The sequence below is a fragment of the Dromaius novaehollandiae genome, chromosome 3 (genome assembly GCF_036370855.1).
Source record: "Dromaius novaehollandiae isolate bDroNov1 chromosome 3, bDroNov1.hap1, whole genome shotgun sequence".
Taxonomy (NCBI): domain Eukaryota; kingdom Metazoa; phylum Chordata; class Aves; order Casuariiformes; family Dromaiidae; genus Dromaius; species Dromaius novaehollandiae.
Genome location: NC_088100.1, coordinates 46,924,787 through 46,941,049, shown reverse-complemented (window position 1 = coordinate 46,941,049; position 16,263 = coordinate 46,924,787). Strand labels below are relative to the sequence as shown.

The following is a 16,263-nucleotide window of genomic DNA, read 5'->3' as shown; positions in this document are numbered from 1 at the left end:
GCCCTCTAGGCACATTAGGAGAGAAAGTCCAGTCCCCAAACCTTAGGTGACATTTATTTCCAACATGGGCAGGGCGGACCTGATAAGACCATCAACACTGGCAATCTTTTCTGTCTTTGGTCAATGTCAGCTCAAACAAACTTAGGCTACTTCACTGGAGAACCTAGCATCAACTGTAATCATAAAAGTGATATAGGTGTATGAAGCCAGGTTGGGGAGCTTTTCTTGTATTCCCTGACCTGCACTTCTACAAAGTGACGCTAATGTAACCAGTGTTGGACTTCAGGAGGGCTTAGAGCACAGCAGCTCTAGTTTTTCTTAGTCTGCACTCACTGCAGATACTAAGAAATACTATAATCATGGGAAGATGCTCCTTTCTAAAACAAAAAAATAGGCAGAACTGTATGTTTTAAGTGGAGGGGTGGGTGAGTGTGTCTGTGTGTGCATGTGTGCGTATATGTATGTGAGATACGAACTTCATTATTATGAGAGACCTAAAAGTGTCTAGTCTAGACTGAAGACTACTTTCTTTTAGACTACAAAACAAGTTTCTCTTTTGGAACGGACTTACTCAATATAGAGAAGCAGCAGTATTTAAAAGAACAATCAGAATTAATATCAAAGTTGAGACTACTAAGAACCCATTGACAGGAGATTAGCCTTAGGGTTAAAATCACTGAATGAGAAAAACAGGGATATGGGTTTAACTCCAGGTAGACAGACTTCCATTGTGATACTGTACATATCACTTAATTTTTGTGTCTCGAGTCTCAGCATCTGAATGCTAAATCCATTTTACTTTACAGCTGTTTCAACATAACCAGATGGAATTGAAGCGCATCTGTTTTATTGTTTTCCTTAAATATGTAAGTGAGCACATGTCAGAGCATGTGTGTGCCCCTGTTTTGTAGTTAGTTTCAAATAGCCAACCCCAATTCAGCCAATTCCCATGTTCAGTTCTGTTCTGATAATGACTTTCTGCACTACTATGAAAAAAACCTCTACCCCATCCCACAGAGTTCCACAAGAGGGAATCAATCCACTGTACAAGTTCAGAAAAGACCTCAAGTTCATGGAAAGATTTTGGTCTTTAAGGTCATCATGAGAAAATGAAGAAAATGAGTTTGTTTATAGCCCCTGAGTACGTACAAGCTGCAGCACACAGCAGCTAGAAAAAAAACCGAACAGTCCATTCCTTCCCTCACCTCTATACTTAAAGTGTGAAAATAAGCAAAAAATAATTTAATATAATTGAATAAAACATTGCTAAGCATTAAGCCTTCTACATAAGAATTGTCATGTTTTTCTGGTCTCCAACCACACGTGACATTCCTTTACGTATGTGGCTCTGACTATTATGATAAGCATGGTTTGAAATATTGCTGTTATTCTGTTTTGTGGTTATCAGGTGAAAGTGCTCTGAAAGCTTTAGCTTTAATTCAGAGTGTGATGGTGATGACAGCAATGACAATTAACAGTCCTGTGCATTTCAAAAAAAATTCTTGGACACAATTTAATGGGGGAAGTATAATCTCTGAAGTGACTGCCATCTATGAGCAATGTAGCTTAATGAGGACAAGGAACAAAACGTGATCTACTACAGTGAAAGGAAAAAAATGGCTTTTGTCAAAGCTGTCAGAATCGATGTAAAAAAGCAGTACAACAAGTTTAACAATTTCCAGCCATACCATAGAAGTATCACTATTATATCAAACTATCACACATTATGTAAGAAATATTTACTAGAGATCTGAATAGACTTGGTTGGAAAAGAAGCATAAGTGAACATTTTAAACTGGAATTTCTGCTAGGTAAATAACACTGAATATGCACATTTATTGTTGGAAACAAAAGCAGTTAATTTTTTGTTACAAAAGTTGGTAAGAGTGAGAGAGAGTGTGCGTGAGCAAAGAAAAATCTGGAAATGAAGATGGGAATATTTGATCTAAGACCAAGAGTGATTCACTTAGTGCTCGATGTTTCAAGCATATTTCACAACATTCCTCCAACCAGATGACAAAATATTTAATACTGAAGTAGAAGTGTGGCACATTTGGCTAATTCTGAGTTGTTTGAATTTATGTACCTGCAACATATGATACTGATTATGTTTCCATTTTCATTTTTTACTAAATTGTTTTGTCTTTGACATCTTTTCCTATTTGAAAAAAAGTGAATAAGAAGTACCAGGCTTCATGCAAGAAAGTAAGAATTATTTTGATCAGTTCCCTAGCCATTTTTCTGTAAGACTTAAATTCTTAAGGTTATATGAAGCCACAAAAGCAAAATAATTTAAAGTACTCTCTGGAGTATATTCATTGACAATCCAATAATTTCTGAAAATATTGTCTCCAATTCTGCTCTTTAGTCTTATAGAAAAATTCTGTAAAGTACTTCGATTTATTTCATTTTTCTTTTAACTGTGTAGTCTTCTTTTTATAACAAGACAAACACTGTGTCTTGTTCAAATAAGTCCAAATTCAATTTTTGGCAAAAGCAGGGGGAGCCTCTGGTATGTTTCCCTAAAAGATAGGCTAGACTTATGCATTGTGTGTTTAATTTGATACCATTTAATTTTCTTTTCACACAGTTAATTAATTTTGATCTCTATAGAATTATTCTCAAAGAAGTACTACAGTTCAATTTACCAATAAAAGAATAACTGAATTTAACCTATTTCTCTTCAGACTGCTAGTTAAAAAAAAATTCTTAACCTCTGTAGTCTAAAAATTTTTAAAAACTTTGAAAGTGAAATATTAACTTCGCAAAATCTTCCTTACCTCTAGCACTTTTATATGATACCAGCAAAATATTTTCAAGCTTTACAGAATAAATGATACAAAAACTTTCTTAGAAAAGAAATACACCAAACTAAGTAATCAGCTACATCCAAATACAGTAATTAGGTTTAGCACATAATTACTAACTGTATTTTCACTTGGAATTACTGTGTGTAGCACTTGAAACACTCTGTACTTAAAAAATATTATGCAATATGTAATCAGTTTGGAAATATTTCTTCATTTTCTAAAAACAAATGAAGGTTATTTGTGATATAAATTATTATAGTTCTGCCAAAAGTTTATTAGGAGGCACTAAGAACCATTTGTCCTCAATGAGAAGATTCCATTAAAATGTTGGATGTCTTTACAGTTGCAATCACAGTCCCTGTCTGACTAAAGAATTGAACAGATGTGGAGGAGAACCACACGCCATACCAGCTGATACTCTTGGGGAGCCTCAAGTCTGCTTTGTTTCCCTGGGCAAATCTATCTATTAGATATTCACTGATTTCATTAAAAAATACAGAATAGATAACTATTGAACTTTTAATGCACAAATTGAAATGCACAAAAATAATGTTCTAGTTTAGCGTGCTGTGCTAAGCTATCCCATCCCCCTCTAAATCTTTCATAAAGATATACAAGTCTACTTATTTCCAGACAGCATACCCATCTCAACCCTTCAAAAGAAACCAGTATTGAAGATTCTGCACCTGCTTGTTAGACCTAGAATAAATGCTAGTGAAAATTGCACAAGACCAAAGAGTATAAATCTACGAAAACCTATAGAGATGTAATTTTCATCTTACTAACATCTAATATAAATCAAATCTGAGAAAACACTATCTATGGCATAACTTAATAATAATTTATAATTGACTATTTCTGCATATTCAATAGCAGCTTCACTCAAGTCAGAGGAGTAATTACAGCAATGGTAGGAAATAGTCCTGATAGTGAGCTTAAGAGGTCACTTTGACCTGTATTTTTTGTGTTGTCTAGGAAAAGTAGTATGAAAACTTTGCTACTCTAAAAGAAAAAAAAAGGAAAAAAATCTCCCAAAATGGAGATTCCACAACCCCTCAGGGATATCTGTTCCCTCATTCTAACCTACATGTTTCTAGCTAAATCCTTTCTGCTACAAGTTTAAACATCTGTTTCATTAACACAGAGGATAGAGAGTTCTGGGGGCCCTCATTTTTTTGAGGTCTGCTACAAATAGCAATGTAATATAGTGTGATGCCTTGCTTGTGCAGATTAAAGTGGAATTACCTGGGAATTTCTTACACATGAAACTCCATGTCATACATCTGAGTACAATACACTGTTAAGTTTTCTTTTTTGTAATTACGATGTTGACTCGTGCTTAGTTTACTATCCACAATTGCAACATCTTACATTTCGTAGATAGCTATTAAGATATTTTAACACAAATAATTTTTATAGAGTGGTGCAACTTCTGAGTTTATCATCTGCATACATAATGTGTATGTCTTAATACCATAAGATGAACTCTGTTCAGTATATCCTTTCAGCTTTGCAATAAGCCATAACCAATAAGCATATCTTATTACTTTTTGTACCCATTTGACAAAAGTTTTATAAGGATCCTATTTCTCTAATTTGCATATAAGAAAGTCACCTTTAACAATATGACTTTCTTAAGTCAAGATTTATCATAGCTACTGCTTTTTCCTTACCCATAAGATGTGTTGACCTGTCACAGGAGGCAATTAGTCTGATTTTACATTATTTGCTCTTGACAAAACAATCTTGACAGTCATCACCTTGTGACCTTTTAAGTGTTTGCAAGTAAAGAGTTTGATTATTTTTCCAATATTTTTCCAGAAATCAAAATTCAGGTGACTAGTCTATTAGAAGAAGAAGGAGAAGAAGGAGAAAAGAGGGGGGAGGGGGCCCTACAGCCTCAGTTTATCCTATCTAATTTTAAGCAGGTTCCAAATTAACAAAGTAGTTATCAGGAACAGATGGATGACTTGCATGTTAGAAATATAAATAAATATCTAAGCTGGAATTAATCTGGGCTTATCTACTGTCTCCAGACTTCTAGAACTTCACCTATCATCCATGAGTTCTCAAAAGATAATAATTAAAATCTCTGAGATTACTTCATTTTAAGTGTTTCAAAAGTCTCTTACTCAGGTGATTTGAAAACTTAGGTCCCTTGGCAACTCTTTTTTGGTTTTGTTTTTTTCTTAAACTTCAGTATTGTTTAAGAAACTCGACTGACCTCAATCCTCTTCCCTTTAGACTTGCTTTCCAACTAATTCCATTGACAGAAATTCCAGTTTTAACGACAACCACTTCCTTAAATTCTACTAAGTATATTTTGCTGTTTTGTCCTTCCCCAATATTACATCATTTTCCATTTCCATACATTGCTTCACTATCAGGAATAACACAAGAAGCTCTCATAAATGGGCATTCAGTATTTTCAGCATTAAATATATATATATATATTTATGCTAAGGACTTATAACGTCTTTCTAAGAACATTGTAAGAACTGTGTTCCTTCTGTACTTCTTTTTCGTGAACACCTAATTTAAGATATTTCTGGATAACAAACTCTTGGCTTTAGATAATTTTGTTAGATTATTCTAAAGAGGAGAGGAAAAAAAGCTTCCTTCACCTAATTTTTGTGATTAGTGGTTTGTTATGGATCTTGATCAACAGCAATGCAATTACAGTGACAATACTCCACTTTTTTTTTTTAAGATAATTACAGCATTGTTCCCAAAAGACGTCTCCTACTGTATTGTGGACCATTGACCATGTACCTCAGATTATCTTCATTCAATACAGCACCTCTCCTCCTTTTTCCCCTACTGTTTCTTCTTGGATAGATGCTATCCTTCTATATCAAACTTTGAATCTTGAAATATATTCTACTGTATGTGTGCCATGTCAGTTTATAGGTTTGTACTGTCGATCAGCAAGACTGAAGTCTTGCCTCCTGGACTCTGATGAAATCTGCTGTTATTGAATATTTAACAAATAATGCAGCACTGGCAACTTATTTCAGTCTTTTTTTTTCCCCATTCTGCTATAGAACTATTCTGAATAGACCCTATATATGCAGACATGTTTATAAAGGAGAATAGCTTTTCACATAAATTTACATGTTACTCAATTCATTTACAGAAAAACAGAGAGATGAGCAGCCTTTTTAGACCATCTCATTTTCTGTCCTTTCTCTCCAGCCTGCCTTTTCTCTAAAGTTTCTTGAACACCTTTTCTCATCTTTAGAGTACACTGCATATATTCTGCTTAAATTTTCTTCCTGAGCCAAGTTTTACCTTTGGTTCAATTGCAAGCTTTTTTTCTTGATGTTTCAGTAATGCTAGCCATCTGCAGTCACACACACACCCTCCATTTTTCCCCAAGATAGGTAATTTCCCTGAGACTAAAGTTACAATAACTGCAAAGGTAAGTGGCTGTCCTCTTTTATTGTCAGTAAAAAAAAAAAAAAAAAAAAAAAAAATTTAATCACACAAGGTAGCAGAACCTTATCTTCAGAAATAAGATAATGTAAATTTTAATACCCTCACAAGGAGGAAATTCTAGTTTTATTTACTATATACACATGTGCGTGCATGCACACACACACTATTGTGAAAATATCAACAACATGACATCTTTCTCTTTCCTTCATTTAAATTTAACCACATGGTTCAATACTAAAAAACAACACAAAACATTTTTATTCCTGAAATCGTTTTTTTTCCAGCTTTTACTTTGGCTTCTGTTCATAGATGCAACAGATTTTTGGTGTTTATACTCATTCACCCAAGACCACAACAAATGTTAATTAAGAAAAAAAAAAACAGAACCCTGTTTATATCAACTTTATCTACATAAAGCATTAGTTGCCACTGCAAATATGTAATTTAAATGTGCTGGCATCTAACAGTTTATGTGTACCTTGCTCCAGAATTCTGGGATTCACAAACTTACATTTAGAATTGATGTAATCTGCTTTCTGTAGCAAAGAGATTAGAATATGTACTTGAAATTTTAGTATTTTGAAGAAGCTAAGTTACTGTTTTGAGAGCAGCTAAACCTATTAGGACATGCATCTGTTGAACATGCTGCCATTTCCCCCCTTTTCTTTAAAGGACTAAATTAGTATCCATGGACAGTTTAGCGATATTTAATTAACAAAGAGACCATAAATTATTTTAAGGGGAAAAAAATCTCCCCTTTGAGAGAAGTGTTCAAGAGCCTCATGCCAATTTTTAGGCTGTGCAACAGTTGGACTACATGAAAAATGTCTCATGAACACTAGAATGAAGGGAGAAACAAAATCACAGAAGGAAGCAGGATCTAGCTATTATTTAAAGTGAAAAAGTCAGATGGAAGCATATTGACAAAAACAGATTCACAGATAATGTAATCACAACCTTTTTCTTCCGTGAAAGAACAGGCTAATCAACGTACTCTCATAATGCCTACTCCATAAAATAATACCAAGGTAGAAGGCCTTACTATCATATTAAAACTTTTGCCCATTCTGTTATCATGGTTATTCCTACAACCTCATCCCCACTATAATGCACTGTATCTTTTCTAAGTGAAACAAGATGGAATTAACATTTCTAGTTTATTCATCTACTTCATCCTATCTGTAGAGGCTTTACTCTTCTTCATTACATTATGTTCAGCCTATTTATCCTCCCTTTTAAGGTTCTATATCCTCTCCTTTTAAAGTTTCTCTTGCCTGATCATTGCTCTCCCTAGTGTTAATTGACTATCATTTTAGAAACATCTCTGTCCCTATTTCAGCTTGGCAAAACCTTATTTTTCTCCTGTTCCAAGTTATCATGTTTTCCTCATTACCAGCTCTGAAGTTGTGACGAAAGGCCAGCTGGTCTGATCAGTGCAAGACAGCCCAAAATCCTGGTGTCCAGACTGACATAAGGAAAAATAGCAGTACTCCATGGAGTAATCTTCTCTGACTTAGCAACTCTACATCATAAAGCTGAGGCAGAGCCTAATTCCCATCCCTAGGGCCTGATTCACACATAAAAAGCTTCCTCTTTATGGAAAAAGGAGAGAAGTACAGGACAAAGGAAGAGAAATGAACTTGCTCTTTGTTGTTGCTTTTGTTGCTTTGTTTTTCTTGCTTTAGCAAGATTTTATCCTCCACAGAGCTTGCAGGCACTTTGACTAGGGAGACTGACAACTCAGTGACAGCCACTCGGTGGTGATCTTTTAGATACGTGAATGTTCATTACTACAAAGGGGCGTGGAGTTTCACACTTCTCAGGTATTTCAAACTGAGCAGGGACTTAAGTGAGGATTATCACATGCTCCATACCACACTGAATCTCGGATCATATTGGATCAAGTGGATCAAGATCAAGTGGATGCAGCAGCAGGTCTAAGTAGGGAGAAGAACTGGGAAATTGCATGGCAGGTATCTAGTGTAGGTTAGTAGAAGCAAAACATGCTTACTTAGTGATTACACTTAGTAATCTGCTCTGGTAAGCAATTACCCATAAAGAATAATACTCTCCCTTCCCCCTCACCCCCAAATTAAGTCTTGATTGTTTTAACTTAAGCTGATAACTGCTCTTTCTACCATCAGAGGATACCAGAAAAGAAAGTGATCACCAGCCAGCAGTTAGGGCTCTCATCTACAATTGGAAAAGTCTGGATTGAAGTTCAGACTTCCCTTTTTTTCTGAAGAAAGTTTGTTTGGCACATCCCATCACATGGATGTTTTGAAGGTAGCTACACTAAGGATTAAAAGGCATACAAACAATGTGATGGAAGATTGCATCTACACTTGTCTGGAGTGCCTGACATAGCATCAGGAATATGCTCTGTTACCTGTTAGACTCGCATATCTGGCATAAGGGCAAGGGGCCATGCATGCAAAAAGACACCATGGTGCTGTCAAGAGGCAGTGAAAGTGTGCACTTGAAGTATCAGTCTCCAGTGCATTCCTGGGAAGGAAACTGGAGTCATATGGGCTTTTACTGACCACAGGGTGTCAGATAACCACATAGCTCTTTCCTTTTCTCTGTCCTCAAAAAGAAATATCCCATACTGAATGAATAAAACACTGCTGTTATTAGAATGCTTTAGGGTGGGTGGAGTATCTTTGCATTTAGCAGGGGAGTAAAACTTTAAGAATTATCCAAGAAATTCATCACATTTGATTCCTAGTAATTAAGATAATCAGGCTTAAAATAATAATACTAATAAAATCCTACTTTCTCCAAGGACAAACCCACAATCTTCTCAGATTTGTGGGTATGGGCAACTTCCCAGGCTTGATTTAATTTATCTTGAGAAGAATGCAGACACAGTTTATGCATGTTTTCTACTTTTTTCTGCCTTCTATAAGAAAAGTATCACTTCCACCTGTATCCATGTTTATAAAGTAATAATAGGAATACATAAAGTAAATTTGTCAAAAAATAAGAATCAATTTTAATAATAAAAAATTGAGCAATGTAACTGCCATAGCAGCATATTATTATTGTCATGACAAGCATCCTTTTTGGAATTGTCCATTGAGGAGAAGAAAATCCATAACACAGTGATTATCATAAAACAGGGCAGGCATTATCATCCTAAACTACTTTTCAAAAAAGGAGAGAAAAGAATGCTGGTGAGTAAAAGAGAAACAAAGGAAAGGGAAATAAGATGGATATGTGTCTTGCATTAAGGAATCACTGGCCAAATGGAAGAAACAAAGATGCATGCAGTGATAAATCTTTTGATTTCATTGCCTTTATTTTAATGGATTTGAAACAGAGTCTGAAATAGCACAAGGAGTCTTATAATACGTAGTTTCTAACTATTAGCTTAAACTAACACATTCAGCTTCAATCTTCGGTTCACAACCAAATATTTATCTTACCCCATGGCTGGGGATGACCTCTTCCTCAGCAAAAGTAACTGCTTCCTTTCAAAAGCTTTTTTTTCCCCCTCTCCTTCTCCAAAAAAACAGTTTGCAGCTGAGCTATAAGAAGATTTGAACTCGACTTCTTTAAGATTGACAGTTTCTCATAGCTAAGGGTTTTTCCCATATGTACTTCAAAGGCAAGAGATGCCGTGGACTTCCCAGCAGCGTGTCCTGCCTTTGAAGTCTTTGAAGTATCCATAGGAGATGCTCCTGACAAATAGAAACTGGCAGTCTTTAAAAAGTAGACTTTAAATTTACTTACGGCCAACCCCACAAAAAAGGGGGAGGGTTGCTTTTTAAAACTGATTCTTTTTTTTGCTGTCTCCTCAGAGAGCAACAGATTTCAAGAAAGAAGATGTTGTAGCAGGGATTACTATTTATCAGTCGGAATACTCAGTATCATGCTATGAAGAGTCTGGCAACTCTAAAAAGAAATATGAATTTAAAGTAAGAAAATATTTCCAGAAATAATACTTTATGCTTATTAAAAATCTAAATTTGTGAGTCTCCTTATTCATTTCTGACTTTCAAAGTCCAGCCACCCACATTTAAAAAAACTCATGCTCTTAACTGTTTACAGAAATCACTGGTAGAAAAATACTGTCTGTAGATTATATAATTTAATCTCCATCTTCATTCATACTTACATCCCCAATTTCACAATGTTCTTTACAAGGAGATTAGATCTAGCAATGATTGTTCAACATTTTCCTTTCAGAAAATGGGGAGTTTGAAATAGGCTATTAAACAGAAAACATTTTTTTGGTTAATCTTTTTGTGGAAGGGAGATAGTTATTTTAAAATACTGATCAAGCTAGTTTCAAAATCTTAAAACATCACTGTTTTCTAACTGAAAGGGCTGTTTTAAAGTGTAAGCTGGTTGTAGTAAATATATACATATATAGATATAGTCCCTAAATGATTTAAATCAAAGCGAAATATTTAAGGTTATGTAAACCTAATTATAGAACAGCTTCATTGAAATACAGATTACTTTTTCAATCTCCATTTCATTAAAACTTGAGATATTTTTTACTTCCTATCATATTTCAGAACAAGAAAGAATACAAAAGTCTCAAGAAAATTTTAATAAAATAGGTATTTCTTGCCTTAAAAAATTTAATTATCTTATACCTTTAACAAAGTCAACCAACAAATTTTTAGAAAGACAGCCCCTAAACTTTAGTGACTTTTTTTTTAATGCATGGAAAAGGAAATGAGTTGCAAATAGTTTTATGCATTGCCATCTCTGATTGTCTCCTTCTCCCCATTTACTAGGTAAACATACATCTTATTTGAACTTAGATAGTAAGCAGGCATTATTTGCTGCTGTAACTGCACTCTATCTTGCAGTTAGAGGCTTGTTACAGGTAGCCTCAACATGTAACAAGTATTGGTTATTTCTTAATTTTATTTTTGTATTTCAGGTTTAGATTGATAGTAGTGTTATGTAACAATGGTATCAACAAACATCCAGTTTGCTGAACTTTGAGGCTCAGTGTGCTTTTTTCTTGCTAATGAGAGTTTAGGAGGCATGAATGAAGTTAGTAACATTTCAGAAAAGGTTAGATATCTCATTTGGCTAAGTAGCTTCCTTGTATCTTTCAGTACAGTCCTATTTTCCTCTTACCAGCTCTTGGTTCTGACCTCCACTAGACAGAACTCATGTAAGAGTTAATTTTTTCAAGCATCTTTCAAAGATGTCACTGTCAGGGCAAAATGGAAGTTTTGGGGTGAGATAGGGTAAAGGAAGCAAACTGGTATATTTCTGCTGGAAAGTCTGGAGTTCATTATTAACTAATGCAAATTATCTGAAAAATAAGCCTCCAAACTTCCTTTTCTTCCAACTCCTAGCAACCAAAATACAGGACTCCTTCTGCAAATCCCTCTGCAAAAACAGTAGACACTGAAATTCCAGACAAATATAGCAAACGCAGCTTTTACTTACCTTGTTTCTACCTTAGCTAAAGCCAGAAGCAGCGATATAATTTAGCTATACTATTTGAGCTGCTGTACTAGTACCTCTTTCGTGTTACCATTTCTTCAAAATTTAAGTTTTAAATAAAACCGAAAGACATAGCTGTTTGCAACTGCAGGGAACACAGACAGAGCACAACTGATTTATTGACAGCTGCAACCTCAGACACACAGAATTCAGCAAATGAAGCATACGTATCGGAATACTTATGCTAATAAATCCGCAGTACTTATTATACACTACTTTGCCAATAGACCTTCTTGTGGTTTAGTTAAGATTTTTTAAAGCTGTACAGTAGTTAGACCCCCCACACACCTCTTTGTACACGTGGATACATCTGCACACAGCCCAACGCTTTTGCCTTACCAGTGCTGTCATCATAAACAACAGTGACTGTTTTCCATTTGAAGAACTGCACAAGGTCAAGGATGGCACGGCTGAGCGAAGAGAAATCTGGATAGAGGCTGACGTAGAAGGAGTCCTTGTTGTCTGACACCTGATGTTTCCAGCGGGTCTGGATATGTGGAACGCCCAAAGCATTGCAGATGGACTGCACCGCATTAGCTGAGGAGCTGTGGGACGGTCCAAAGATGGCAGCCACCCCAAGGGATAGCTGATCGCAGGCTGAAGAGGAGACAGAAGTCTGTCAATGATGAGAGGAAAGAAGGCAGTGTGCCAAAAGGTATTGCACAATTCATGTTAATTAAAAGGCACTCCAAGAAATACAATTTTATTTCTGAGAGCACTCCTTTCCTGTTCAACTTTAATACTTTCATTTACACAAAATTTCAACTTCAGAATAAATTTCTAAGCTTTCGCTATGAGCTGATGAATAGCAGCCCTTAACATCTAAATAGTGCTCAGCTACAAACTCCATTGTCAGTGGAAGTCAAAGGCCAGCAGTTGTGTATGTTTTAAAAAACACCGACAAGATGTGAGATTTGTGCTCAGCTGTGTCTTACATTTGGAGAAGGGCCATATGAGACAGTATCCTAAGCTGAGTTCTTTAAGCATTAGCTTCTTCCTCAATCCAGCAACACTATCTCTACTGAGAACTTAATTACTCAGAAATTGTGCATGTTAAGTGGATTTAATTCTAGCCAAGTATCAAGCAGATGATAAATTTCATTGAAATGGACATTTGAATTTCTATATCTAAAGAGCATAAAAATTGACTAGCAGAGTGTAGAGGCCAAGATTTTCCCTAAAAGAAAATGAAATTGCTATCTGCCAATGAACAAATTCAGTGTGCGCTGTTAAACACTGGAAATACTCTGTTTTGCTACCCCTATGCTAATAAAACTGGCCCTGAAAGTCACTGACATGATAGTGCTGCATTCAAGTGGCTTGACTTTCCTCTTTCCAGTACAAGCTCCCAGAAACAATCTCTAGTCTATATCATCTCCCACAGTATGCTTGGGCACTACTTGGGAGAACTTTAGTTGTCAGATGCCAAAAACAGGCAGGAAAATTAGGCAGCAAAGATGACCACAGGCCAGAATTTCAGCCCATGCCTGCTCCCATTTAGATCAAAACTATAGATACAGCCTTTGTGAGTATGCAGTTCTGAAACTGAATACTCACATACTGCTGAAACACAGCAGGTTGTCTTTCAAGGTAACATGTAACTTGGTAGAGAGAAGTTATGGAAAGTGTCTCCATAATCCAATCTGGATATGTGTATTGATATGAGGTTCGATTAACTAATATTGTTGTAACACTGTCTGTGTCCCTCACAGCTGAGGAAACAAGCAGTAGAAACTTATCTTGCTGCATTACTTTCCTCAGCAAGTCAAAATTAATTATTTTATTGTTCCTATTGATCTTTTCTAACATGATGGAAATGCTGCTATGCCTTTCAAGTGCATTCTGGAAACTATGCAGGCACACCCTTTATCTCTGCATAGCCCAAGGGATTTAAATTAACTTCTTATGTATGCACAGGATCCCTGTTGCATTACTGAGTGTCGGATCAGGGCCTAAGTGACTAGCTTGATAAAAAAAAAAAAAAAAATTTATGCTAATATTGCCCTTCCTAAAAGTAATCAACAAGCTTTATGCAAATCTCAGTAAATGGGATCACTAACAACAGCAATAGCTACCAGATGGCTTTTCAATGGGCTTTTTTTCCCGTTTCGGAGATTTGAATAATGCAGTGCTTTCACACGTGATTTAATATGGCACTGCTGTATAAGAAGCCTACCAGTTTTTCTAATGCAGTGAGAGATATTTTGTTTGCATTTGCGTTATTCTTCACCGAAACAGTAACTTGGAAATATTATTGTCTTGCCTTCAGGTTGCTCTTTTGTACAGTACCTTTGAAAACAAATTAATATTTCATCTGTATTCAACTTCAAGAGTATGTGTTACTAAGAGGTCTAAACAGACTGTTTCTGATGCAGTGCCTGCCTGCTCACTAATGGACATAATCATGAACAACAAAATGAGTCAAATGCTTAAACCTCATTGTTAAAACCTTGCTTTGGAGCCATCATAATAAAATGAACCATTTTATGTTAACCTTTAGCCTTTGATTCCTAACTAAAGCGCCTATCAGCACAAATGTAGTTGGCTATATTGTGAATTGATGAAGCCAAAACCTATTAGAACTAGAAGATTACACAGATTTTGATATAGCCCAATTAGTTACAAGTAAAGAGTACATTCTCATCCCAAGATGCAAATAGGAATAATGAGTATATCCAATCTATTGTTATTCATGTGTCATCATTCTAACTTCTGCTATTCCATTCTATCAAGGATTAGCAACATAACAATAGGGGGGCTAGCTTGCACCTTCAGGCAAACCTGAGGTAAGGGCTGCCTATAATGGCATTGTCTCAGGAAAAGCTTAAAGAATTAGAGGGTGCAGAACAAATTTCTCCATTCCCTGTTTCTTCCCTCAGGAATGGAGAGAAATAGCATTGCATTGCAGTGCCTTGGGACTGGTACTCTCTGTCCCATTAAATTTCACAGGAGACTAGGTAGGGTGGGTGTAGGAACAAGTTGAATTTGGGGGTAGGAAGAAGTTGAATTTGGAAGACAGGGAGGAAAGGGTCGTAATTAAGGATCAGCCCATTGCCTGTTGGCTGAGATGGAAAGGAAACAGTAGTCTCTCAGAACTTGCTTTACTACATGATCCAGAACAGCAGAATAATAACTCCGCAATAACTCAGAAAGAAACCATCTTGTTAGGCATAAAAAACCTAGTCCATAATATTTTTCATAAATCAAAGCATCTTACAATGATAAAAACGTGTACATTTCTAAACAAATGTAGATACTGTCTATTTTCATGCCTAACATCAACATCTTTATGTTGAGATGATTTCTTCAGCAAATAAACAGGTAAAACAGAGTAGCAAGATTTGTTTCAATAGGCAGAGTTGAAGAAACAAAAAGTCTCTCACCAGAATTCGACAGAATTAAATCATATCCCTATGTCTAAAACATTCACTTCAGCTCCTGTTATGAAGTACTTGCTGTTCAGGAAAAGCCTAACCCATGGATAGCTCCTATATGGATAAGGCAGTCATTGAGACACTGCAGGGACTGCAGCTTAGGCAACACACCCGAAGTAAAATACATTACTACTTACACTGACACCTAGATGTTGGCAGGTTCTGCTACAGCAGTAACAATACTGAAATGAGGCAGTCTGAATAGGTCTCTAATGACATATAGTCATGGCCACACCATGAAATGCTCAGTGCTGTGAGCTGAACTCACAGCCTCTTCCAAGTTCTCTAGGTTGGAGGCACCTTTAGCATTTTCCTGGGCAGAGTTTGGAGAGAGTATTTTCTGACTCCAAAGGAACCAATCTCTGAAACAGCCTAATCGCGAAGCTCATAAAAAATAGATTTCAGATTTTAAATGTTTAAACAAAGAGTTTTTGAACAGGGGCAGTAGAAGCAAAGCTGACATAATGTAATTTTCATACAGTTACCACTAGAGCCTTCAAAGGACAGTCTTTAAAACACTCCTTTGATGTCAGCTGTGCGAGCCACAACCTTGTACGGGATTGTTTCCTGTGGCTTTTTGGACAGATGTTTTTTCAGGTAGGTGAACCAAGCAAGTCTTAGCCACTGATATACAATTTAAATCTGCAAGAGGTTACCTTTTTTGGATGCTTCAAAACTGTCATAGAGATTTATCTTTTGGGTGTCATATGTTAGTGTGGTGTTTGGCAGGAGAGTTCTGTTTCTGTTGATTGTGTTCACAGCAAATCTGAAGGCTAATTCTTCTGCTCCCATTGGACCGGATTCCACACACTCAAAAATACCTCCTGGTAATGAGAGAGAGAGAGAAAGAGAGAGAAACAAAACAAAACAAAACAAAGGGAAAGAAAGAAAAAAGAACAGTAAGCCAAAATGGCATACAAGAGCATTTCTAATTATCAGTTCAAGATCAGCCTGAAATTTTTAACTTAATAGACCTGAAACAGCGTAACTAGTCTAAAATATCTCATGATTTAGGTGAGGTTTGGGTCAAATCCTAACTAACAAAACAACAGCATATGTTAAACAAACTTACCTTATAGAAAACCTGTGATGTTTTCCATACA

At 36.0% G+C, this 16,263-nt stretch overlaps 1 protein-coding gene across 1 annotated transcript in view; it reads right to left on the bottom strand.

Moving 5' to 3' along the window:
• The window catches only part of GRIK2 (glutamate ionotropic receptor kainate type subunit 2), a 438,669-nt gene that overhangs the window by 283,778 nt on the left and 138,628 nt on the right, over window positions 1-16,263 (bottom strand). Inside the window, exons 3-4 of the mRNA XM_064508825.1 lie at window positions 15,817-15,984; window positions 12,066-12,323 (exon numbers count right to left, since the gene is read on the bottom strand). Of these exons, the coding sequence (XP_064364895.1) occupies window positions 12,066-12,323; window positions 15,817-15,984 (426 nt within the window). The remainder of the gene's footprint in view (window positions 1-12,065; window positions 12,324-15,816; window positions 15,985-16,263) is intronic.